Consider the following 27,490-nt stretch of genomic DNA (forward strand, 5'->3'; position numbering starts at 1 on the left):
AAGAGAGAGCACTTGCTTGTGACACAGCTGGATTCTAACTGATTTCTCCATAGGAGAGAGGTTGGCTGTTCTAATTCCTGAAGAACCAAAGGAGCCATGTGTTCAGAGTTATCCTGGAGTCTTTAAAGTGCCCTGAAAAAGAGGCTTTTGAAAATGCATAAGTTTTGAGCTCTGCTGGGTAATCTATAAACTAACTAAACAGTAACAAAATGCACTTATCAATCTGTATTTTTCTTTTCTAAATATTATTTCCTATTTTTTCACTGCAACAAACAGTCTTTTATTATTTTGAAATCAGTCAATGACTGTTAGTTTGGCATCTATGTTTAATGACAAGGAATGCCTAGATTACACAATTGCCTGTTGTTTTTTTTAAAGGACTAGTTTTCTGTATGCAAGGCCACATCTCCCTCATATTGTGAAATATAAATTCCGACAATGCAGAAATACCCCTTGCCAACAAGTAAAAGCATTTCATAGGACTAGGCTGAGAATATTTGTTCCATGAAAATACAAGACAGAGTTTAAATGCAGTAGAAGGGGTTGAAAAGTATGCTAATCAGAGGCTTTTTTTGTAGCAGGAACTGCTTTGCATATTAGGCTTCTGGAGCTTACAGTAGGTCCTATACTAAGAGCCCTTTAAGGTCTTGGAGGATTGGCTACATGAGGGGTGCGGCCTAATAGGCAAATGAGTTCCTGCTACAAAAAAAGACCTGATGCTAATTATATAACAGTGAGTATACAGGTTATATTAATCCCCTGCAATCAAGTAACAGACCTGAGGAAAACTCACATTCACTGCAGCAATGCAAACAACAGCTTGCACCTATACAGCAGTTTCATTTAATGTGCAGATATTAGAAAAGGTCAACACGTTCTTGGGCTAAGAAATGAAGACCCAGAAGATAAAAGAACTTGTCTCTGTTCACATTGCCTATTGTGAACAAAGTGGCAGACCTATAATTGGGTCCTTGCTTAACCTTCTTCCACACATATTTCTATAGCTGGCTACAAGAGACTGGGAGTAGTAAAATTTTGTGCAAATAAGATAAAAAGGGTATAAATGATAAGATGAGAGTTGCAAAATGTCAAATTCTGTATAAACCAGAATTTTTTCTCTGTTTTATTTATAGACACTCATTTGTATTTATAGACACTCTGTTTTATTTATAGGCACTCATTTGTAAACTGTATTATGTTTTGTGTTAAGTCTTTTAAACTAAAAAAATAGAAATATGAGGGAGGGAGGGAGGGAGGGAGGGAGGGAGGGAAGAAAGAAAGAAAGAAAGAAAGAAAGAAAGAAAGAAAGAAAGAAAGAAAGAAAGAAAGAAAGAAAGAAAGAAAGAAAGAAAGAAGAAAGGAAGAAAGGAAGAAAGGAAGAAAGGAAGAAAGGAAGAAAGGAAGAAAGAAAGAAAGAAAGAAAGAAAGAAAGAAAGAAAGAAAGAAAGAAAGAAAGAAAGAAAGAAAGAAAGAAAGAAAGAAAGAAAGAAAGAAAGAAAGAAATGTCATATCTCCATGAGGGAAAGAGCTAGAGATTTTCTTAAAAACAAAAACTGGGATTTCAGAGAACCTCCTAAGCCTACTGGTGCAAAATCTCAGTAATATATTAATGTATCACTGCCTTTTTAAAAAGGGTGTGTGCTTTGTGGCTCCATTAAGGATACCACTGATGATGAAAGCACCCTCCCTTGAAAATCCTCATTACTGAAGGCATGTGGAGAAGAAAATAAACTGAGTCCATAAATAAACTATGAAAATACACAGGGAAAACAGGCATACAGAATAACTGTTCCCATACTGATACTGATGCTTGTGGATTGACTCCCAAGAAAATCAGGAGTAAGTTGTGTGCAGAAAAGTCCAATATTAGGCAGTATTATTTAGACAGGGCTTTGAAATACATAAATTTTCTATAACAGCTTATGCTTGTAGAGGTACTTAATTTCCTGTGACTAGGGTTGCCAAGTCCAACTCAACAAATATCTGGGGAATTTGGGGGTGGAGCCAGGATACTTTGGGGGTGGAGCCAGGAGACTTCTGTGATGTCATTTCCTGTGATGTCACTTCCAGGTCAACGATCAAGTGATGTCACTTCCACTCATTCAATGATGTCACTTCCAGCACACTCCACTAAAACCCCACTGCTTCCTTTGACATCACATTCTGGGCACTCTCCCAAACCTGCCTTTTCCTCTGAAGAAACTTCTTCCTACCCCCAAACTTCAAACATACTGTCATATATAACTTCCCACCCCCACTTTTTCCCCATTTTACATTACCTCTAGGCCAGGGGTGGTCAAAATTGCTTAATGTTAAGAATCACAAAGAATAAATATCAGATGTTTGAGAGCCACAAGACATGAACACCAGCTGTTTGAAACAGGCACGTAGGCAAATAGATGGGGGCAGGGCTTGAATTCGATAGGAGCTCACAGGAGCACAGCACCTGAATCTCCAGCCAGGGTCTGCATGCAGTGGGCAGTTCTCTTCCCACTGCACACAGATTCCGGGACACACACAAATGAGATATGCTACTGAGCTCCCGCACCTTTTTTTCTACAAATGACCCCTGGATGGGGGAGGAGGGACGGAGAGGTGGAAAGAAAGCAACTTTAACTTTAAATACATTCTCCAAGCTGCCAGCTGGCTTGGAAAAATGATTTAAAGAGAGAAATGCCTTCTCCAAACTGGCCAATGGGGCAGCAGTGGGGGCTTCAGGAGCCACACAATATGTGTGAAAGAGCCACATGAGGCTGCTGAGCCTCAGTTTGGCCACCCTTGCTCTAGACTTTTAGGCCTCCTGCCAGTGCAAAAATAACAAAAACTTTGCATAAAGCATCAAGGATGCTGTAGAACCTTACTGATGGGGAGAGTTATAGACGAAATAGCAAAACATATATTTACTTGTACCAAAATAAATAACCTAACATATATGAACATATATATGAACATATGAAGCTGCCTTATACTGAATCAGACCCTTGGTCCATCAAAGTCAGTATTGTCTTCTCAGACTGGCAGCAGCTCTCCAGCGTCTCAAGCTGAGGTTTTTCACACCCATTTGCCTGGACCCTTTTTTGGGGATGCCGGGGATTGAACCTGGGACCTTCTGCTTCCCAAGCAGATGCTCTACCACTGAGCCACCGTCCCTCCCCCTAAACAGGGGGACAGGAGGGAGGTGCCAGTACAGCAATCATCACTGTCCTTATGCAAAAGCTTGGTGGAACATCTCTGCTTACAGGCCCTGCAAAACTGTGAAAGGTCTCGCAGGGCCCTGGTGTCTTTTGACAAAGCATTCCAAGTCGGGGCTGTCTTGGCCCTTGTTGAGGACAGCTGCATCTCTTTAGGGCTGGGGATCACCAGCAAGTTCTGACCAGTAGAGCACAATGTCCCTTCCAGGGACATAGTGAAGGAGGCAGTCCTGTAGATATGTTGGTCCCAGACCCTCAAGGCCTTGAAGGTCATAACCAGAACCTTGAATTTGACCTGATACTCAACTGGAAGCCAGTGCAGGACTTGTGCTGCCACATTCTGTTCCCACGGGAGCTTCCGTGTCAGAGTCCAGGATAGGCCAGCATAGAGCAAGTTACAGTAGTCTAAGTAGTCTAACCAAAGCACTCTGGATTGGTTTGTTTTTAAAGAAGGTCAAATTTCAGCCGAAAACAAAGCAGGACAAAAGAAGAGAGTTTGACTTAAAGCAGCAAATGGGAACTCCAGCAGATACATTCCACTCAGCATACACACCAAGCATAATTCATAGCTCCAAAACAGACCAAAAAAACACCTCACCACCACAAAAATGCAGTGTTAATTTGAAAATTATACTGCCATCAGTTTGTACTTTAACAATAAGAAATAATGCCAACAGAATACTTTCTGCATATACTCCACAACTAATTTAAGAAGATATATACAACACACAGGTAGAGGCTATCCAACATATAACATTAGTATTGTTATCAGCTTCATTTATAGCCCACCTTCCTCACTGAGACTCAGGACAGAATACAAAAAATGAAAAGCAATTCAATCAGACAGCAAGAGCCTTTAATAAACAATATATTAGGACTACAATTACTGAAGTGGAGAACAATGCAAATGAATTACTTGGTAAAATATTCAAAAACAGTATAGTGCAGGGGTGGCTAAACTGTGGCTCATGAGCCACATCTGACTCCTTCACACATATTGTGTGGCTCTCAAAGCTGACTTGGAGAAGGCATTTCTCTCTTTAAATCAAGCCTAGTCAACCAGTGGCTTGAAGAATGCATTTAATGCTTTCTTTCCACCTCTCCCTCCCCTCAGCTAATTGCCTGCCTGCCTGCCTTCCTGCTCTCAAACATCTGACATTCATGTCTTGTGGCTCTCAAACATCTGACATCTATTCTATATGGCTCCTACATTACACAAGTTTGGCCACCCCTTGTCTAGAGCATGGCATAAAAGTTCTGCCAAAAGTGAAGCCCTTTACACTGACTTTAGTAGGAAAGATAAGCATGCAATGTTGATTCTGTTAACTTCTTCCTGAATTTCCTGCATTGTGCAGGGGGTTGGACTAGGTGACCCTGGAGGCCCTTCCAGCTCTATGGTTCAATGATTCTATGCACTGAACTGCACACTTCACATTATGCAAAATGCACAACAGAAAACTGTATGAACCTAGGGATGCCAGCCTCCAGGTGGGACCTGGGGAATCCCCTGGAATTACAGCTCATTTTTAGACTACACACAGGAGAAAACTGCTGCTTCAGAGGAGGGACTGTATGACATTATACCCTGCTGAGATGCCTTTCCTCTCCAGGTTATGTCCCCAAATCTCCACAAGTTTCCCATCTGGATATGGCAACCCAACTCCCCCATTCCCTGCCAGTGACCAGGAGCTCCTATATTTCTTTTCTGTGGAACGTAGCCTTTTGATACTTTTATTCTCCTAGCAGAAACTGCCTGCATCTTAACTATGATATATAACTAAAAGTACTACTGAATTTGTTTACTTTGCAAATTAAGTCTGTCAACTGAAAACTTAAGGGAGGGTATAATTGTGTTTCACATATCTCCTTCCCTGAATCATAGGGCAGGGGTGGCCAACAGTAGCTCTCCAGATTTTTTTTGCCTACAACTCCCATCAGCCCCAGCCATTGACCTTGCTGATTGGGGCTGATGGGAGTTGTAGGCAAAAAACATCTGGAGAGCTACTGTTGGCCACTGCTGTCATAGGGCGTTCCGGCCTCTCTTCTTTACAGTGCCAGTTGCTGGTTTGAACAACTAGCATCCACTGGATGTTATTTTGCTTTGTAATCAGTTCACAAATGTCTAGGAATCAGGCCTTGAATTCAGCAGGAGCTCACAGGAGCACAGCTCCTGAACCTTTCTGATGGTTCCCCTTCCTCCTCCCCACCTACATTCCTTGTCCATTGAATAGTAGGTGCGGCTACATAACAATCCCTGGATGAGCTCCATCACCTATTTTTCTATAAAATGACCCCTGCTAGGAATTATTAAAGGCTGCCAAAGAAGGAAGACACAACTAGATTCACAGCAACATCAGTCCCAAAGCAATTCTATAACTGGCATAAAGAAATCTCTTAGCACCTCTGCCAGCCAAATCCAAGATGAAAAACTATTTCTTTGTATATGTCTCATGTCCACCTTTTAAACAGGCATGTGGGCAATCAAGGACCAAACCCAGACATATTTGCATAGCTGGAAAATATCCTTCACAACAGGCTGTTTTTAAACATTTGTAACTATTCATGGCTCTGATACGTTGCATGATTGTACATAGCAAACTGGTTCTAAAACAGAGAAATAACTTATCCTTTCAGTTCTCCTGGAGATTAGCACAGAATAGCTCTTGTCCCCTTCTGACCTTTGTAGTTTGGAGATGAGCTGTAATTTCAGGGGAACCTCAGCTCCCACCTGGAGGCTGGCATCCTTCTAGGATATGCTGCAGAAAGGCTTCTGTTCTTGGTTTTTTAGCTCCTTGCTTCTCTGCCTTCTTTCTATTCTCCACCCCCCCCACTGTGCAAGTCTTTCCTTCTGGAAAATCCTCTTCTGTGCCTTTGATTTTAGTTTATTTTTAAATCCAAAACTGGCCCTGAAATCCTGTTGCTGGAGCCCTATGTTTTGTCCAGGTCCAAACCTCTCCTCCATGCCCACCTTTACACTAAAAAAAAAAATTACAACTTACAGTGCAGTTGGGAGAGAAGAAGCAAAAGTTTGTTTGGGAGACCACATGGAAGGAAGCTGAGGAAGGAGGAGGAAAAGCTGAGTCTGGGAGGAGCAAGAGAGACTTCGGGAAGGAAGAAAGGTGCCGAAGTGGAACTGAGTGGGAAGGGGAGGAGCTGAGGTGTGGGGGGGGAGCTAGGGAACCTGTTTAAAGGAGACGGGGAAATTTCTTGATCCAAATGCCATACGAGGCAGGCAAGTCCCAACTCTTCCCGGTTTTCTTAAAACCCACGAGTGAACACATAGCTCTAAATAAAAGATCCCAAGCCGCCCAGCCTCAGTGAAGCAACGAGCCCGATATATCCTCCACCCCCAAGCCCCAACGGCAAAGTGAAGCCTGCCCGAAGAGCCTGCATGCTGACCAAGTCCCAACTCTTCCCGGTAGTGCCAACGGACCACCCGTGCACTCACCCACCCCCAAGCACATAACTTCTTGCTCCCAGTCCCCCACAGCAGTACCAAGCAAAGGGCTAAATTGCATTTCCCTCTGCCCCCAGCTCCAACTGCAAATCGAGGCAAATCAAATATAAATTTTAAAAAAATAAAAACCCCTCTGCCTGCAGCAGAGCCTGCATTGCTATTGCAGACTCCAGCTTTTTCCAGCAGCAGCAGCAGCAACCCGGCAAGGACCTTCCCACACTCTCCCATGTTGCCTCTTGGAGTCCCAACTAATCTGCTCTGCTGCAACAGCCACCAGCAAGGGGCCCTAATACATTCTCCCCCACCCTCAGTCCCAATGGCAGAACCACGGTGGCCAGCAAGGGCCCGCTAGCCACTTGGGGACTCAACAGCAGCCTGGCCTGTATGCCCCAACTAAAGAAAGAGAATGCCTTACCTCCTTGAACCTTCAGCTCAGTGGTGCAGCAGCGTGGCTGCTACTCACCTAAGCCTACTCTGCAGACTTGTGGGTTTAGGAGAGGGACACAGATGACCAGTAAGGAAGTGCCCAGCACCAAATGAGAGCTGCTGTGAATGGGTGGAGCTAAGAAGGTGGGGCGAGCCCATTCCTCTCTCCAGTCAATGCCTGCAGATGGGCAGTTGGAGATTTGTGTTCTGACTGGGGTGTCACCGGTAGAGGCAGTTAACACAAAAGGGAAGTTGGAGCATTGCTCTTTGGAGGACTCCTGCTGAGCTGCTCTGGGATCCTCTCTATGGTTTCCATAGAGTTCAATTCTAGAGCGTCGCACATGGCCGCCATTTTGTCCCCTGCCGGGGGTGGGGGCCTCAGCGGGGGTGGGGCCTCAGATAGGGGGATCCCCTGCCCCCAGCGGAGGGTTGGCAAGCCTACCTGTGACACTTAGTATTAGTTGTTAATGCAACCATCTATTTGGTTTGGCTAATGTTGTGAACCATCCTGAGTGAGACAGAAATAAGGGAATGAAATATTTTAATAAATACAAAATAAATAAGTTTTGTTTTTCTTCAGGTCCCCAAAATGTATCTCATTATAAATAACACATACCAACTATTGTTTCAGTGATTTATACAAGAGTCATCATCCACAAAGTTTCCACACATGGTCAAAGACTGGTAAACAGATCTATACTTTACACCTATGCCTGTTCCTCAGATGGGAAAAATAAGTATAGTTGGCTATGCCAATTATAATTGAAAATTAATCAGTATAATCAGGTTAACAAGAAAGCCAGAGTAATTCAGCTTTCATTTCATATAATGATTGACTGGCTTTGCACACAAAACAATGGCATAGTAGAATGGAAGCACAAACTAAAAAAAAAAGAAATTGAACCTTTTCTTAATGCACCAACACTTCATTTTTATTTTTTATTTATTTGCTCACCCACTGAGAGATTTCCTACATTCATTTAACTGCTGACAACAGTAATCTAATCCCTGTTGGAACACCAAGGCTTGAGGATACGATAAATAAAAATCTTAACCTCAGTATACCCAAAAAAACAAAAACAAAAATGCAGCAAGAATTAAGCTGCTTTTAGAGAAAAAACACACTCTGAAAGTTGTTGAGCCACATGTAAAATAAGACAAAATGAAAAGCAAAGCACGTTACAAGAAATAGGATTAGGAAAATAATTCCAGTCTTTATGGAACATTGTATAATAATGTTTTCTTGGAAGTACATAATTTGAACAGGAACCCATAAGGCCTTTTTCCTATTTTTTCCTTAAAGTTTAGCAAGTACTGTTTTTTAAAGTGTTGTAGTTCTCTTACATCCTAATCATAAACACATAATTGTACATGGCAATCCCCTCTTCTGAACTAATTCAGCTCAATTACTTTGAGAGCCAGGAAATGTTCCCTCTAAGTTGCAGAGTTTTGTGAGCAAAAATTCTACTTTTTGAGCGACTGGCTTTGGGGTGGAGCCAGGAGCAAGGCTGTGACAAGCACAATTGAACTCCAAAGGAAGTTCTGGCCATTGCATTTAAAGGGGGCATGTTCCATTTACATGTCTTCCCTTCACTGGAAATAATGAAGAATGGGGGTATCTTCTTTTGACGCTCATAGAAGTGGACCCCCTGGTCCAATCTTTTTGAAATTTGGGGGTGTTTTAAAGAGAGGCACCAGATACTATTCTGAAAATTTGGTGCCTCTACCTCAAAAAACAGTCCCCATAGAGCCCCAGATACCCACTTATCAATTCTCCATCATATTCTATTGGGACTGGTTTCCATAGGGTATAATTGAGTGCTCAGCGAGCATCCTCACCCCACTTTCTGATAACCCTGAAGTCTAGGGAGGGCCTCCAAACCAGGGGCTCTGTGCCCCAAACTGGGGGTTGGCAACCCTAGATAGAGCCCCAGGATCACGGCCATCTCCAAGCCAGAGCCACCTCAATCCCAAGAAAGGGATGGCCCTCACTTCTGTTGCTGAAGCTGGAAAGGCAGTATACAAATCTTCTCTGGTACTTGTGGACACAATTACTCCAGCATGACCTTGTCTTCCTGTTAAGCCTGCAACATTCTGATTTATGAATGAACATGGGACAATGAAATGATTGGGCACATGGCTAAAGAGCACAAGTGGACAAAAAGGAAGTGTGACTGATGACTGACAATGTATTATGTGCCTAATCTGGGTGGTGATGTCAGTGAAGGAAGCTCACTTCTCTGCCACTATTGCATTCATGCAGTGTTACCTGGCACAGCTTTTCCAGGTTCTGAGAGGGTTTGTATCTCAGAAACTTTAGAATGTAGACCCAGAAAATTTACAGGTACACTGCGGATCTTCAGAAATGCGTTTTACAAATCTTTTGTGTGTAGAATGATTTAGGCCAAACCTGACATGATGTTTTTAAATAAGTCAGCTTTTGGGGACTACTTTTCCCATGCCACATAGCAGATGCAAGGAACTATTTTAAAGAACTGCAAGGGCCCAATTCAGATCAGAACTGCAGCATGAGAGAAGGAAGAACTTCTGCATTTCCCCCTTCCTTGTTTTCTCATGCTGAAACAGCCTCAGGAAGCTATTTGGTACATTATGCAGTTGTCCATGCACTGAATACTGCACATTCAGCTCCAAAACTGGGCCAATAATGGCCTTCTGAGCCTAATTCACTTAAAATACCACATCTAGTTTAGCCCTTCAGTTTAATCTCAGGATATTAATGGAATGCAGTCTGGTCCTAGTTGTATAGATTATTTTCAGTTAGTAAGGCTTGTTCCTTGGAAATATGCAGCTCATCATGACTAGGCTTGAACCTCATCCATTGAGACTAATAGTATTGAGCCAGGTCAGGTTGCTTCTGTGGGCGCAAAATATAACAAATGCCTCTCTGCAGAAGGGTATATATAGCTCTAATGACATTGAAAGAGTCTGAAGATCTCTCCTAAAGGGGACCCAAATGGTCTAAATAAGTACGGTCCAGTGGCATTCTTGGGCAAGCTGCTCAAACTGGTGTCAGCCACATATCTTGAGGTGGTTTTCTAGGATTACCTAGACTCATTTCAATCAGGATTTATGTCTGGATTTAGAAGGAAATAGCCTTAGTAACACTGAATGATTTCTACTTCATGAGTGATTATCCTGGATCTCAAGATACCATTCACCATGGTATTGTAAAGATGTTAACTCAATGTGTCAGTTGATGGCCCTTTACACACACATTTGTTTTCAGGTACAATTCAAAGTACTGGTTACAGTACCCTGTGAGACCATATGTGACTTGTAGCTGAGGCACTTGAAGGATCACCTCCTCCATACCGTCAAGCCCACTTGTTACAATCATCTTCTCAAGCCCTGTTCTCTGTGTTCCTGTATGCAGATGTGAGATGGGCAGTGACTAGAGACAGGGCTTTTTTATTGATGGTATGTCATCCTTAAGAACCCTTGAGGCTCACCAGGCATAAACTGTGAGCCAGTTTGGTGTAGTGGTTAAGAGCACAGACTGGGTTTGATTTCTCATTCCTCTACATGCAGCTGTTGGGTTGACCTTAGGCAAGCCACAGTTCTCTCAGAGATGTTCTCAAAAGAGCTCTGTCAGCCCCACCTACCTTACAGGGTGTGTGTTGTGGGGAGAAGAATGGAAGGGGATTGTAAACTGCTCTGAGACCCTGGGTGAAGGGTGGAGTATAAATTCAATCTCTTCTTCTTCTTACTCTCCTTCAGGCACCAAGCCAATATGTTTCCTTTCACTCAACATTTTAATGGAGGGATTTCATCTTTAAAATTGTTTTTGCAAACTGTTTCTAGCCTGCGGACTGTTTATTAAAATTATTTAGGCTGCTGATTACTTTATGCTATTTTTACCCTGTCTGGGGTTTACAGTTAGTTTACTATTTTTTTGCTGTTTTATGATGTATTGTATTATTTTACTTTGTGAGCTGCCCCAAACACATCTCTGGGGAGGCATCATAAAACTTGGTAGAAATGCAAATACGATAAATAATACTGGGGAATACTGCAGTGAGTTAAACAATTTCATGAAAAGGACATACTATCAAAAGATTGAGTCCTTTGGCAAACTGAGAGGGAAAAGACTGATGTACTTGCAAAGCAGCTCACTGAACATTCTAATAGGAGTGCAGCAGTGTCTGTTTACAGTATAAACATAATTGTTTAGAAAAAGGATTATAAACTCACCACTTCTTCGTGCCTGCATTTTCTTACATTAATGCCATTGATCTGTTAAGGAAGATGAAATAATATGTTGAATGTAACACTTCTCACATACTGGTGCATTTACATTTATAGGAATAAATCTGATATTGGTAGTAGGGCTTATTTACATTAGGGAGGCCCAGCACAGTCAGCAGAAGATCATGAGAGGAGTAGTCATTAGTAATGACATAACAATTACTTAATATAACAATGATATAATAATGACTTCCTAATCAGGACTGGTTTTCCTGGTTTCTGTAAGATGACAGTTATTATTTAAAAACAACAATGACAACGTCCAAGCAGCAGCAGGACTGGGGATTCCTGGCCCGCATGAAGGAGGTGGCAGCTTTGACTTACCTGCAGAATTGCATCTCCTATGAATAGCAAGCCTGAGAGTTCCGCTGTGAATAATAAGTGACATTTCAATTTTTTTTCCTGGAAACATACTGAGAAAATTTACTACATGGTCTTTAGTATACACCCCAGACTGAAATCACAAAAATACAAAGCATCCTTAATATTTGTTTTCATATTTGCCTTACAGTTCTTATGTCTAATAATGTCAAGGTTTGAGCCTAAAGTGAGTCATAAACTCATGACCTGAGCCTCAGACCAGGATTTTACAGTTGTTTTCTATCTAGTCCCAGTCAAAGGACAGAACTGCTGGGAGACCTGCTCTTGTTCACCACAGACTGCCTTCTACATGTCTGCACATTCAACATCACCTTACCCTGCTCTTAACATGATTGGAACAGAGACCAACACAAAGTAGATTAGGGATAGACAATCGCTTTTCCTGAGCACCAAAAAAACTGCAATATCTACCTATGAAGGTGTAGGAAGTAGGATGACAGACAAAAGGAGGGGGGGATAACAGGGCCATAATTAACCAAACATACTGGGAGCAAACTGAGTCCCAGTGGTATAACCAGCACCACAGCGACTTGTTTTAAAGAAGTGACCCTCTGCGTTGAGCAAAATGAACATTTATACCACTGTTAAGCACATGTGCCTCATCTTGAGTATACCCTGGACTCTAAGATTCTGTAATGAATACACTGAACACTGCAAGGAAAGGAATCATCATTTCTTGGGAAACATCCGAGGAGTGCTTAACATCTAGCCAGCAAGGCATTTATGCTGCACACAATGTCAATGTAAAACATCCTTGCCACTCAAATTTAGAGCCATGGCTCTAATAAAGGAAGCTATGAAATCAGCCTAACTAAAATTTATGCATGCTATTATTATTTACAAAATGTATACCTGCCTTTATGCCATCATCATGGCCACAAAAGTGGCCATGAAATTGAAGGGATAATTTTTTAAATCTTGCAATTGGATGATGTGGCACAGATACATACCTCTTTGCTCTTTGGAAATTTTGGAGACCACCACTGGAATGTTATGCTCTGCTCCTCCCTATGAAATGAAAATAATCATAATTCATTGAGCTATTTTGAGCTTTAAAATATTACATGCATTTAAAGATCTTACTTAATTTCCAGATTGCGTTATTTCAGGTGAGGGGGAAATAATGTTGTCTAGAAGATATTGGATTTATATCCCGCCCTCCACTCCAAAGAGTCTCAGAGCGGCTCACAATCTCCTTTAACTTCCTCCCCAACAACAAACACCCTGTGAGGTGGGTGGGGCTGAGAGGGCTCTCACAGCAGCTGCCCTTTCAAGGACAACCTCTGCCAGAGCTATGGCTGACCCAAGGCCATGCCAGCAGGTGCAAATGGAGGAGTGGGGAATCAAACCCGGTTCTCTCAGATAAGAGTCCGCACACTTAACCACTACACCAAACTGGCTCTACTATACAATACTGCTTTATAGTAAAGTTTTCTAAGGCAGTAAGCTCCAGGGGTGTGGGGAATTTTTTTTTCCAATTAGGGTCCATTGGACAAAAAAGAAGGTATTTCTGAATATTCCCAAATATGGATTTTGTATTGGGATTCAGGTAAATATTCAGGAAACCTGGATTTATTTAGCTCTATTATACTCTATGGGGACTATCCCCAAAGGATATGATGGAGAAGGGATTTAAAGTTTAAATGCTTGCTGAGTTGACTTGCCACATCATGCTGCCGTTGGGGCATGACTCTGTGAGTCAACTCAGCAAGTATTTATACTTTAAATCCCTGGCTTGTGGGTAGTGGGTGTACTTGGTGAATGCTCTGTGACCAGCACCCCAGAAAGGTGCTTTTACAGGGGGGAGAAGGTAATAATAATAATAATAATAAAATTTTATTTATACCCCGCCCTCCCCACCGAGGCAGGCTCAGGGCGGCTTACAGAGTGTGGCACAAGCCATATTAAACAATAAAACAATTATACATTTCTGTACCATTTAAAGTTTACCATTAAATTTACATAATATAAAAATCTAAAATCAATCTAAAATAATCTTATCTTATTGCTAACTCGATTGTTGATGTTATTGATGGCATGGTGTTCATTTCAGGTTTCATCTTGGAAGGCTAGCCGGAAGAGGGCGGTTTTGCACGCCCTACGGAATTGGCTAATGTCCCGTAGGGCCTGCACCTCTTCCGGCAGCTGGTTCCACCATTGGGGTGCTTTTATAGAGAAGGCCTGTTCTCTGGTTATTTTTAGTTTGGCCTCCTTTGGCCCAGGTACTTCCAGAAGGTTTTGTGAGCTGGGTCGCAGTGCTCTCTGGGGAACATATGGAGAGAGGCGGTCCCTAAGGTAAACAGGTCCTCGGCCATATAGGGCTTTAAAGGTAATAACCAGCACCTTGTAACGAACTCGGTAAATAACTGGCAGCCAATGCAGTTCCCGCAGCCCAGCCCGCACATGTTCCTACCGAGGTAGGCCCAATAGCAGTTTGGCTGCTGCATTCTGCACTAGCTGCAGCTTCCGGGTTCGGCACAGGGGCAGCCCCATGTAGAGGGCATTACAGTAGTCTAGCCTCGAGGTGACCATTGCATGGATCACTGTTGCCAGGTCATTGCTCTCCAGGAAGGGAGCCAACTGCCTCGCCCGCCTAAGATGGAAAAAGGCGGATTTGGCAGTGGCTGCTATCTGGGCCTCCATTGTCAAGGAAGACTCCAGTAGCACTCCCAAGCTCCTGACCCTGCGCACTGGTATCAGTGACGCACCGTCAAAAGCTGGAAGGGAGATCCCTCCCACCGGACCACCACGCCCTAGACAAAGGACCTCTGTCTTCACTGGATTCAGTTTCAGCCCACTCGACCTGATCCAGTCTGCCACGGCTTGCAGCGCCTGGTCCAGGTTTATAGGAACATCGGCAGCCCGGCCGTCCATCAATAGATAGAGCTGGGTGTCATCCGCGTACTGGTGACAACCCAGCCCATATCTCCAGGCAATCTGGGCAAGGGAGCGCATGTAGATGTTAAATAACATTGGGGAGAGAACTGCTCCCTGAGGCACCCCACAGTTGAGTGAGTGTCTCTGGGACAGCTCCCCCCCAATTGCCACCCTTTGTCCCCGACCCTCCAGGAAAGAGGAAAGCCATTGCAAGGCTAGCCTCTGAATCCCTGCATCGGCGAGGCGGCGGGCCAGCAGCCGGTGGTCGACCATATCGAACGCGGCCAAAAGGTCTAACAACAGCAATACTGCCATACCGCCTCGGTCCAGGTGTCGCCGGAGATCATCCATGAGGGCGACCAGAATTAAAAAAAAGGTAAAAAGGAAAAGCTTGCTCATGATGGTAGCAAAAGGGGGGAGCAGGAAGTGGACCCCTGGATGTTGAGAGAGTGCCCAGGAGCACTTGTGGATACTCAGTTGGGACTGTAGCACCCTGGGAAGGCAGGGTTTGACCCAGGGAAGCAAGTGATCCACAAGGAGAGAGGATACGAGAGATTTGACAGTGGTTGTGGGGGTCCTGCTGGAGTCAACTCAGCAGGGATTTAAAGTCTACATGTTTACTGAGTTGACTCATAGAGTTATCACGCTGAGTCAACTCAACTTTCTAGCCATGCCTGAATAATATCAACTTTCATTCGCATGTGGCTATTTTGGTAGCTGAATGCAGATCACTGATCTGTATTTGGCTGAATAAATTTCCAAAAAATACTGATATGCCTTTCGAGTATATATCTGACTTGGTATACATCAAGTGCACACCCCTTGTCAGCTCTATTTTTTTTTGGGGGGGGGTGTCTCTTGGTAGCACAAACAGAATGGAATAATGAAATGCAGCTGATAAGAAAGCAAACTCATGACAGGTTTCCCCAAATTCTTCACAAATTACTGTATCAACCACACATCATAAAAGAAAACATTGGCACAATTCTGAAACAGTGACCATACTGTGATCATTTTCTTGTCAGGCTGACAAGGAAAAGATTTTTAAAAACCCATACAATAGGAATCAAGTCATCTGGATGTTAGATTAAAAGGAATGTTAAGGTTCTCTTTCTGGCTTTCATTCTCTTTGTTCTCAGTCCCACATGCATGAAACTTGATAAGAAAAATGTACAGGTAACATGAAGTAGAAGAAAGGGAATATTTTAACAAAGATAACAACAGGTGATCTATGAAGAGCTGGAAGGTATAACAAATAAAATAACCTATTCAGTTTGACAAGCCTTTAAAAAGTTAAATTTAAAGTAAAGCAGAATTAACACACACACAATACATTTTAAGCAAACAAGAAATATCAGTGCTAATCCTTTACAGCATTTCTGTTTTAAGAAACACTTTTATTGGTCTTTCCATAAACAATCAACTTGGTGCTAGCTTGTATTGTGACATCAATAATCACAAATGTACTTTCTTAGGAAAGTACATCAATTAAAGGGGTGGGGGTCCATGGCATCTTCTGACACCTTTCCTAGTGCCTACCAAGTTTTATAGAAAGTGGGCAAGGCCAGGTAGGACTTTTGCCCAGATAAGCTTTTGATAGACTACTTAACACCTGATTGGTTATGCAAGTTAAAAAACAAACAAACCATTGCTATGGTAGCAGTGGCTACTACAACACAAGGATCTTTACTGCATGACTGACAGTATGCTGTATTTATATAGGGACATATTTTTAAATAATATGCTCATTTTTAAAAGAATCTTGTTAAACAATCTTTCTGTCTGAAATTTTGAACAGTTACTATTAGAGTTCTGTATAACCTCACTCCTTCACATTTTGTGGTTGGCTCCACCTCAAAAGGCAGCCATTTTGTGGTTCTGTCCACCATCCTGTATCAGGAATCCAAAGGTGCCTGCAGACTGAAAAAGGATGGGGCAGGCTGAGACATGATTTGAATTAACCATCCATTTGAATAGCTCTGGTATATTCAGGTAAGTATTTTCCTCCCAGTGAGAGTTGGGTTCTCTGAAGAAATCTAATATGTGAAGAATTCTACAACTAATACTTAAAAAAAACCAAGCCAGATGTTTTATAATTTATCCCACAAACTGTGGAATTCAGCGTGCTAAAAATTAATCATCACTGAGATGCAACTGTTCACTTGCTAGCTAAAGCATTATGACTGCATGCTAATTAAAAATGTTTGATTTACTCTATCCAATGGAATAATCATGTGCCATTTATGACATGGAGTAGTCTGTCACACTATTTGATTGAGTAAATCATATTAATTAAGGCACTTTCAATTCATATTTGGTAGTATTTAAGACCTCTGTCACATCAAGTCAAATGCAGACCAAAAATAACATCCAGCAGGATACAGCAGGAACTCATCTGCATATTAGGCCACACACCCCTGATATCACCATTGTTTCACACAGGGCTTTTGTGTAGAAAAAGCCTAGCAGGGGGCTAATTTGCATATTATGCCACATTCCCTGATGCCAAACCAGCCGGAACTGCATTCCTGTGTGTTCGTGCTCAAAAAAAGCCCTGGGAACCTATATATAAAAGCATCACTGAGTGTGTTAGGGCACTGGGAGGCCCTCTAGGGAGATTTTGAAGGAGAGCAAGAAGCCAAAGAAATAAGAAATTGATCCCACAGTAAACTTGTCTTATTCTTGTGTATGGGTGTTCCCCCCTTCTCTGCCACCACTTACAGATAGAGCCACAGTTTGGATTTATTTTTTTGTTTCTTTCTTTCTTTGGCCTACCTCAAATTTGCTGTAATGTTTCAAATCAGACACTTCAACAAATTGGAAGCTTTTGCCTACAAACCTGAAACCAGGATAAAAATATGGATTCTGACTTGTGGGCAAGGAGTAGATTTCATTGGTGGGGAGGGCACCAGAAATTATGACATTACAACCAATAAAGTTGAAGACCTCCTAAAACAGAAAAACTTCAATGAACGTTCATATGTGACAGGAGAGATTACATTAGCCTAAGGGTTAAATAAGCTTGTTCTCATCCTGAAAACAAGTCTGTTTATGACAAATGAACACAAACCAGAGCACTTTCTATAGTACTGTAGAGACAAAGCAAAGCTAGAAAAGTAGATTAGTAACTGAAGAAAACAGAGACACCAAGGTTAATGTCTTCTAAATAAAGGCCCAGAAAATCAGATGTGCTAAAAAAAAATTAGCTTGGCAAATGGATCTGCTGTTTTTGGAAACAAAAAGGCACAATAGCTACACTGAGTACTCTGATTTAGTCATGGGGTCCTCTGGATTTCTGATTCTTTCTGTAACACTGAAAATTAAAGAATTAATTTTATAATATGCTGGTGGATACTAATAACATCTGCATTGTTCTTAGGTAGGTGATCTCAAATTAGGCCAAATTATTTTAGTTACACAAAAGGAAATAACAGTAGGAAGAAACTTTCTTTATGTTAAGAGAACTAGTATCTTCCAGGGCTGGATCTGGGGGAGGGGGGGCAGAGGGGGGTGCTTGCCCTGGGCACCAATGGAGGGGGTCACCAAATGCGGCATGGAGCCCATTGTATTCTATGAGGGCAAAAGATAGAATGGCCCATAAGGGGATGCCATTTTTTAATTTTGCCCTCCCCCTCAAAAAACATGTAGATCCGGTTCTGGTATCTTCACTAGGCTTGTCAGTCCCCATAGGCCTATTGGCAATTAGACCTTATTTCAGCAGGTTTGAGAACTCAAGGTCAGTTTACATTCACCACTTGGCTCTTAAATGGCCATCCCCTGCTGAATTAAGCATCAGCCAGCAAAATTGCTTAGAATCTATTGAAAATATTAAGAGTTGAAGAACGGAACTGAAAAAAGCCTTGTCTTGAGTAAAGAGCTTAGAGGAAGATTAGAATTGCAGCTGCTGGCAGATGAGAAAAATGAAGACTGTATTCAGGGAATTGCACTGCTGTATTTTTATTTATTTATTTATTGTAGGGAATGATAAAGTCTCTTGGCTGCACCTCCAAAGTCCTCAGATATTTTTTGAGTTGGACCTGACAACTCTAATCTTCACAGCAAAAATGAAGAAATAAGTTTGGAGCAGGAAAATGTCAGGGAATTTTTGGCTACAAATGTTCAGAATTTCAAATTCCCAGCTTTAGATGCTTTGATTACATTCTCTCTTGCAAAACTGAATTGTAAAAACTCATGCAAAATATAATTACAAGTAAATACGACTTATTTAAAAGGGACAGGCAAATGAGAAAGGGCGGAGGCGTAGCAGTATATGTGAAGGAGGTATATACTTGTGAGGAAATATGTGAATCTGAGCACAGCAGCTCAGTTGAGAGTCTCTGGGTAAAAATAAAAGGAATAAGGAATAACAGTGATATTATTATGGAGATCTGCTATAGACCACCAAGCCAGGCAGAGAACTTGGATGAGATACTCCTACAACAGATTGCAAAGTTCTCCAAGAGAAGGGATACAGTGATCACGGGAGATTTCAATTACCCGGACATCTGTTGGAAGTCCAACTTTGCTAAAAATGAAAAGTCAAATAGATTCCTGACGTCTTGCTGACAACTTCCTTTCCCAGAAAGTGAAGAAGGAAACAAGGGTATCTGCTATCTTGGATTTATTCTCACTAACAAGGAAGAATTGATTGAAGAAGTGGAAATAGTGGGCACCCTGGGCAGTAGTGCATGTGATTTTGGATTTACAGTCTTAGGGAAGGGAAAAGCTATATGTAGTCAGACTTATAGGTTGGACTTCAGATAAGAAACTTTGATAAACTTAGAACTATGCTGGGTAAAATCCCATGCTCAGAAATACTTAGGAAGAAGGGGGGTTCAGGAGGGGTGGGAGTTTCTTAAAAGCGAAATAATGAAAGCGCAATCATAGACGATTCCTCTGATAAGAAAAAAATGTTAAAAGCATAAAGAAGCCGAGTTGGCTCGATAAATGGCTCTCTAAAGACTTGAGAAACAAAAAAGACTCCTCTAGGAATTGGAAGGAGGGCCTTATAACCAAGGATGAATATAAACAAATCACCAGTGCTTGAAGAGAAAAAGTTAGAAAAGCTAAAGCTCAGTATGAGCTTAGGCTGGCCAACGATGCTAAAAACAACAAAAAAGGGTTCTTTTCTTATGTTCAGAGTAAGAAAAAGAACAAGGACACGGTAGGCCCATTACGAGGGCAAGAAAGTGAAATTGTATCAGGTAATGAAGAGAGGGCGGAACTGCTCAATTCCTATTTTTTCTCAGTCTTCTCTTCTGAGGGAAACGGTGCTCAACATGGCAAAAACAGAACATATAAGGAGGGTATGAAGTTCCATCCTATGATCAGCATAGGGTAGTACATAAACACCTAGTTTCTTTAAATGAAGCTAAGTCCTCAGGGCCAGATAATTGCACCCATGGATTCTAAAAGAGCTTGCGGATGTAATTTCTGAGCCTCTGGCTATTATTTTTGAGAATTCTTAGAGAACAGGAGAGGTGCTGAAAGATTGGAGGTGTGTGAATGCTGTCCCCATCTTCAGGAAGGGGAAAAAAGACAATCCAGGTAACTACTGACCCATCAGCTTGACATCTATACCTGGAAAAGTTTTGGAACAAATCAGCAGTCGATCCTGGAACATTTAGAAATAATAGATGTGATTACTAAGAGCCAGCATGGGTTTCTCAAGAACAAGTAATGACAGATTAACCTGATCTCTTTTTTTGAGAAAGTGACTACCTTGCTGAATCAGGGGAATGCTGAAGACATCGTTTATCTTGATTTCAGTAAGGCTTTTGATAAGGTTCCACGTACTATCCTTGTTGACAAGTTGGTAAAATGTGGTTTGGATCCTGTTACCGTTAGGTGGATTTGTAACTGGTTGACAGATCACACCCAAAGAGTGCTTGTGAATGGTTCCTCATCCTCTTGGAGAGGAGTGACAAGTGGAGTGCCTCAAGGATCTGTCCTGGGACCTGTTTTGTTCAACATCTTTATAAACTATTTGGATGAAGGAATAGAGGGAATGCTTATTAAATTTGCCGATGATACGAAATTGGGAGGGGTTGCAAATACAGTAGAAGATAGAAACAGGATACAGGATGAACTTGACAGGCTGGAAAACTAGGCTAAAATCAATAAAATGAATTTTAACAGGGAGAAATGTAAAGTTCTGCATTTAGGTAGGAAAAATCCAATGCATGGTTATAGGATGGGGGAGACTTGTCTTAGCGGTAGTATGGGCAAAAAGGATCTAGGGGTCTTAGTGGATCACACATCAATGGTGTGATGCGGTGGCTAAAAAGGCAAATGCAATTTTGGGCAGTATCAACAGAAGTATAGTGTCCAGATCACGTGATGTGATGGCATTACTTTACACTGTTCTGGTAAGACCTCACCTAGAGTTTTGTGATCAGTTTTGGGCACCACATTTTAAGAAGGATATAGACAAGCTGGAACAGGTCCAGAGGAGGGCGACGAAGGTGGTGAGGGGTCTGGGGATCAAGTCCTATGAGGAAAGGTTGAAGGAGCTGGGGATGTTTAGCCTGGAGATGAGGTGGCTGAGAGGTATTATGATCACCATCTTCAAGTACTTGAAGGGCTGTCATATAGAGGATGGTGTAGAATTATTTTCTGTGGCCCCAGAAGGTAGGACCAGAACCAATGGGTTGAAATTAAATCAAAAGAGTTTCTAACTCAACATTATGAAGAACTTCCTGAACGTTAGAGTGATTCCTCAGTGGAACAGGCTTCCTTGGGAGGTGGTGGGCTCTCTTTCCTTGGAGGCTTTGAAACAGAAGCCAGATGGCCATTATGGGTGTGCATTCGGTTTGGCCGAATCGAAGGAACCTCCAAATCACCCCTGATTCGGAAGTATATGGTGCCGTATACTTCCGAATCTAATTGGAAGCCATTATCCGGGAGCCGTATATGGTTCCCCGTATACTTCCAAATCGATATTCAGAAGTATATGGAACTCCATGGAAAAGGCAGGAAAGGAGCTTCTGCAATCTTAGGGGAGCTGCTTGCCTCCTTTCCCACCTTTGGAAGCCTTTTCCAGCCTCTCCCATAGCCTCCCTGGGATCAGGGAGGGAGGGGGAGAGGAGCCCCAGCAGCCAATCCAAAGCATGCATTTGCAAAATGCATTGCAAATGCATGCTTTGCAGGGCTGTTGTGTAGCTGATGGCTGGGCTAATCCCCCAGTTGCTGTTCTTTTGTTTACTTGGGTATCCAAGTAAACAGTGTTCTCTGGCCAATCACAGAGCAGTGGTATTTTTTGAAACTGCTCTGTGTAGGGTCAGAGAAACTTTTTAAGGAATCTGCCTGGCTGGACTCCATTCCATTGCTGCTGTGTTGGTGTGTGAGAGAGATTGTGCTGTGCTGGCCCTTGGCTTCAGCTGCTGCTGCTCTCTCTCAGCCTTGCCTGACCTTCCTGGAGAAGAGAAGACATCTAAGGTAAGACACTCTTGGGGTTCTTGTTTTTATTTTAGTTAGTAAAAGGACTTTTTAAGACTCAGAGTCCCTTTACTTATCCAAATCTGGGTGGGTGAGTACTGGTTAGCTTATTTGGGGGTAGGGGGTTCTGCTGGGGGTGGGGGCCTGGGGTGCGGGGAGTTGCCAATTTGCCCATATCTTAATTTAATGAGAGGACTTTTAAAAGTGCAGTGTCCTTTTACTTTTCCTGATTTGGGTGGCTTGGATTTCTTGGGGTTAGGGTGAAGGTTTTTTGGGGGGAGGGGTTAGTAAAGTTCCTGTATTGTTAAAAGTCAAGTTTTTAACTGTTTTAAAAAGATTCTGTGTTTGATTTGTCGTTGCTGTGTTGTGCTGCTGTTGATCCTTTTCTCTTCTGGTTCTGGTTCTTGGGGTGGGGGGGGCTGTTTGGCCTAATTTTCATTGTTAAAAAGGTCACTTTTTAACAGTTGAGTTTGTTGGCCTTTTCTCAGTGATCTGTTTGGATCTATTCTCTGTTGTTGCTGGTTTTGCATCCTGTCTTGTTGTTCCTTTTCCTGGTTCTGGTTTTGAGGTGGGTGGGTTAAAAGTTAAGTTTCTTTCTGTAACGTTTTGGTTTTTTTAAATTACCTCTGGTTGGTGTGTGGGCTGTGTTTTTTTTTATAGTTATTTTTGGAGTCTGAGAATCCTGTGATCCTGTGAATTTAGGGGGAGGTGTTTGTGAGTTTCCAGCATTGTGCAGGGGGCTGGACTAGATGACCCTTGAGGTCCCTTCCAACTCTATGATTCTGTGATTCTAAGTCTCCTTTTAATTATTTTTAAAAGTCTCCTTTTTCACTTTTATAAGGCTTTAGCTATAATACAGCATTTAGCTGTTAACATGATCAAATAGGATAACAGACCAACAAAAAAGACTAATTTTAAGACTCCCTCTCATCAATTACAAAATGAGAAAAATACAGGTCAACTTGTTCTCTGAGTCACATTTTAAAAGATTAATTCTGGGAAACTTATGCATGCATTAATGCTATTTTGCATTCATGTGCAGTAACTTCATCTAGCTCTATAGCTGCAAGTGTTATGATGTCTTTTAGATAAAAGGAGGTCATGTTTCAGAGTTCAAGCAAGTTATTCAAAACACCTTTCCTTTCTTTTGAAAGAAGCCTTTATGGGCCTTTCATGTTTCTTAAGCTTCACCTTGACACAAGGGAGAAAAAATAAATTCCCCTGTGAATTAACAATTCTATCTAAAGCAAAACAAAATTGATGAGGAAAACATTATTACTGATGAGAACCTTCCATGGTAACACATCCACCTGGTGTAACAACTTTACAGTTCAACCGTAAGCAAAATTGCACCCTAATAATTCAGCTCCCTTCAACTGATATTGAAAGGTGCAGCTCTGCTTTGGATACCACTGGTAATGTCCTGAAGCAAACACAAAAGAAGTCTCATAGAATCTTGAAAACTAACAGATTTATTTAATCTTTTGTAGTCCGTGAAAAGTGGTACTTCGGTAAATCTGTTACTCTTCATGGTGCCAGAATACCCCTTTTAGTTATTAATGAGCAACTAAGAAAATAATACTAAATTCCAGATGAATTCACTGGATGCTCTGTGTGCCTGTCACTGTGATTTAGCCATCATTAATGAGAATTTATAATTGAAATGTCTGGAACAAAAGACAGAGCAGTTGCCTATCTACTTTTTAATTTATGTATCAAACTTTAGAGAACACCCAAACTGAATCTTAATGGAATGCTGCCTCTCCACCCTCCTCTAAACCCTGCAGCCCTATCTTAAAAATAAACACATTTAGTGAAGCCTTTCAGATCTCATTGACTGCACTGTTACCTGCGCTTTCAAGCACCTTTTGATCTCATTAAAAACACTGTCTGCAAGACAAAAGACACTTCTAATGTAATACACAGAACAATAGAGAGAATACATACTACCTTTATACTTAATCCAAATCCTCCTACAGTTTGTCTTCTGATTGTTACAGTTCTTTCCTGAAATGAGAAAACAGGTTCAGTTATGTGTAAACTATCATCTCTTAAAATATCTACAACTACACCTAGCCTGTGCATCATATTTTTAAAAGTGAGTCCCAAACTCCAATATTTAGTTTAAATTTGTTATTAGAGAGAGGAGGAATCGAGTGTTTTCCCCTACCTTTCATATGTTATTGTTCGTAGGCATATTAACTGAACTATTTTAGTCTGGGCCATTTACAATTTTCTAAAACATAGTATTTAACTGTAAAGCAAAATTATTAACATTAGTACAAATGTTTTCAATTTCATAAAAGTTGTACCAGTAAAGGCTGCCACATGCATGCATGTAGTCCTAAATGATGTTTATGCCTCCTTTAAAGAATGTGGAATGTTAGACTGGCCAATCTATGCAAAATAACTCACAAGCAGATGCACCTCCAGTCTTTTACCAGTGGCCTCTCCCCCTTACGCAGATTGCAAATCCATTTTCACTCATGTAGTAATGACAAATATGCATATATATTTAAATGAAGAAAGGTAAGTGGCTGCAATAATACTTAAAATGTAACCAGAAAATATATAGCACAAAGTAGCTTCTTTAATGAAACCAAGTTTACAGATTACCCACAATTCCTAAGTACTAAATAACTGCTTTCCTCTTTCCCCTTTCAGAGAGATAGAGATTCCTATACCTCTAGTTGTGGAAGACAGTAATTTTCCATTCTTATGTAAATTAGGACATAACTCAGCAAATAATAATTAAAAATTCAGAAATAATGTATTCAAGGTTGATGGTAGAAGATTAATCCAATCAACTGAAATCATTAGATACAAACAACAAAATATGTGAAAAAAATTTCAGGTTGTGATTCCCAGCCTCCCAGTCCAAAATTTCACCATGTTACCTCCCCGTAGAATAAAATGCATACAAAAGCGGTAATCCTTTGTGCCAATCACAACCAGGCATCTTTGATTGCCCAGACAGTTCAGTTCATAAACTGTATACAAGCTGCAATCAGCACAGTTGAAATTTTGACAAACCATCGTATTCAAATAATTTGCATATGTCATGGGGGGGAAATACCTGATTGCACATGCAAATTCCCATACTGCTTTCCCACAGCTTCCCCCGTCCTATCTCTTGTTACTATTTTCCTTCCTACATACATGTATGTTTCATAGTGAGTGACCCACAGATCTGAGGAGTCTCCTGCTGAATCTTATTAATTCGTTCATTCATCATCTGCCTTTCTCACTGAGACCCAAGGCAAATTGAAAAATATAAATGAACAATTCAGTCAGATAACATAAAACATTCAATAACAATGCAAAAGGCCTAGAATTGCAGAATTAGACAACGCAAACAGAAATTGTTTAATATAATTAAGGATTAAATCAGTTCAAAATTAGTTTGCATATTTATTGTATATTTGTTATCAAGGACTATGAGTAGCTTGATGACTATATAAACTATATTAAGTGATTGTGAAGAAGAAGAAGAAGATATTGGATTTATATCCCGCCCTCCACTCCGAAGAGTCTCAGAGCGGCTCACAATCTCCTTTACCTTCGTCCCCCACAACAGACACCCTGTGAGGTGGGTGGGGCTGGAGAGGGCTCTCACAGCAGCTGCCCTTTCAAGGACAACCTCTGGCAGAGCTATGGCTGACCCAAGGCCATTCCAGCAGGTGCAAGTGGTGGAGTGGGGAATCAAACCCGGTTCTCCCAGATAAGAGTCCGCACACTTAACCACTACACCAAACTGGCTCTCCAACACCAGAAAGAAGATGGGGGTGAAGAAAAGTGCTTTTGTGAAATTATGTTTATTAAAATATAAATAACTGTGTTTGTAAAGTTAAATCATAAAATTCTTTCTTCAATAAATATATATGTAAAAGCAAAAAAAAGAAATTGTTTAAGACATGAGATAGATTATAAAGGTATAAAACAGTGCAGTAAAAGCAATACAATGCATAAAATAAAGATTGCATGGTGGTGAGTTTTTTCACAGAAAAGGCAGGTGAACTGTCTAGATAAAGAATAATTTGAGCATACATTCTTACAACTCTTATTATGACTGTTCTCTTGTGGAAACCATTTTTTGCCCAAGTGAGCACAATATGTCCATTAGGGATAAACTTCCTTCTATCTGAAGAAGTGAGCAATGTCTCATGAAAGCTCATACCCTGCCACAAATTTTGTTAGTTTTAAGGTGCTGCTGGACTCTTGCTCTTTTCTACTGATATAGATTACCATGGCTACCCATCATGATCTAGGGACAAGCTTGTGGGGAATAAATTTTCTCCTTTCAGCTGCATCACTCCTGCTGTATCCTAAGCCAGTCCTGAGGGACCCCTATCTTTCAGGAGCAGCTTTCAAACAGAAAGGTAGGGGAAGCAAACATATTTTCCCAAAGATGGACTCCATTTGTGGTTCTTAGAAAATAAGTCTATGCCGCCTAAATCATGCCAAAAGTAGTTCAGTTCAAGGCAGAACTAAGAAATGTTTATGTGACAGTACAAACAGCAAACAAAAATTAGTTGCTGGTGTAAAATAAATATAATGTAAAAAATAAATATAATGTATCAAAAGCATTTATTTGTATGGGTTAGGGGGAGAAAATGACAAGTTCCCTCAAGCTTTATACATTTCCCAACAATCTGTCACACTCCTATGGGACAATAGGGCAACCTTAAACACACACACACATACACACAGAGGGGGAGAGAGAGAGAGAGTCCTTATCCTTAATACTGATTTGTCCTATAATACAGTCTGCACTTCATTCTCATTGAGATCCTTGGGGAAGGACGGTGGCTCAGTGGTAGAGCATCTGCTTGGGAAGCAGAAGGTCCCAGGTTCAATCCCTGGCATTTCCAAAAAAGGGTCCAGGCAAATAGGTGTGAAAAATCTCAACTTGAGACCCTGGAGAGCCGCTGCCAGTCTAAGAAGACAATACTGACTTTGATAGACCAAAGGTCTGATTCAGTATAAGGCAGCTTCATATGTTCATATATGTTCATCCTTGTAATATTATAAAAGGGGGGGGGGGGTATGAAGGTAAAGACTTGATTCTCAGTGCTTGAATTTATAAGAAGACATTTTTGCTCCCACCCCAAAGGGCATCTCTGTGTGGATCTCTTTATGTTCTTCTGCATATAAGTAAATGCTTGACATTCTTTTGCCTACAAGGAAAAAAAAAATGTAGTGCTGCATTTGGGGATGATGCTGGAAGTGAAGATAATTATTCCTGGCCTAATTTTCACTGATGCAAAACACACAATATGTTCTTGTAACAGTGAACATCCTGTGAAAATATGCTTAGCCAAAGTCAACTGGACACATCTGATCAGTGCTACATAACTATTATAAACCATGTGCGGGGTGAGGGGGAGTCAGTGTTGTATACATAAGATCTCTTTCTCAGCCAAGATGAAACTAATCATTTTGGATTTCTTCAGTT

At 41.4% G+C, this 27,490-nt stretch overlaps 1 protein-coding gene across 3 annotated transcripts in view; it reads right to left on the bottom strand.

The window, feature by feature from the left end:
* SNTG1 (syntrophin gamma 1) overlaps positions 1 to 27,490 on the bottom strand; it is a 280,518-nt gene that overhangs the window by 207,785 nt on the left and 45,243 nt on the right. For all 3 annotated transcript variants that reach the window (XM_060243820.1, XM_060243821.1, XM_060243818.1), the window contains exons 4-7: positions 23,986 to 24,042; positions 12,672 to 12,729; positions 11,665 to 11,708; positions 11,287 to 11,328 (exon numbers count right to left, since the gene is read on the bottom strand). In XM_060243820.1, coding sequence (XP_060099803.1) covers positions 11,287 to 11,328; positions 11,665 to 11,708; positions 12,672 to 12,729; positions 23,986 to 24,042 — 201 coding nt within the window. The remainder of the gene's footprint in view (positions 1 to 11,286; positions 11,329 to 11,664; positions 11,709 to 12,671; positions 12,730 to 23,985; positions 24,043 to 27,490) is intronic.

This window comes from Heteronotia binoei, chromosome 7, assembly GCF_032191835.1.
Source record: "Heteronotia binoei isolate CCM8104 ecotype False Entrance Well chromosome 7, APGP_CSIRO_Hbin_v1, whole genome shotgun sequence".
In the NCBI taxonomy this organism is placed as follows: Eukaryota; Metazoa; Chordata; class Lepidosauria; order Squamata; family Gekkonidae; genus Heteronotia; species Heteronotia binoei.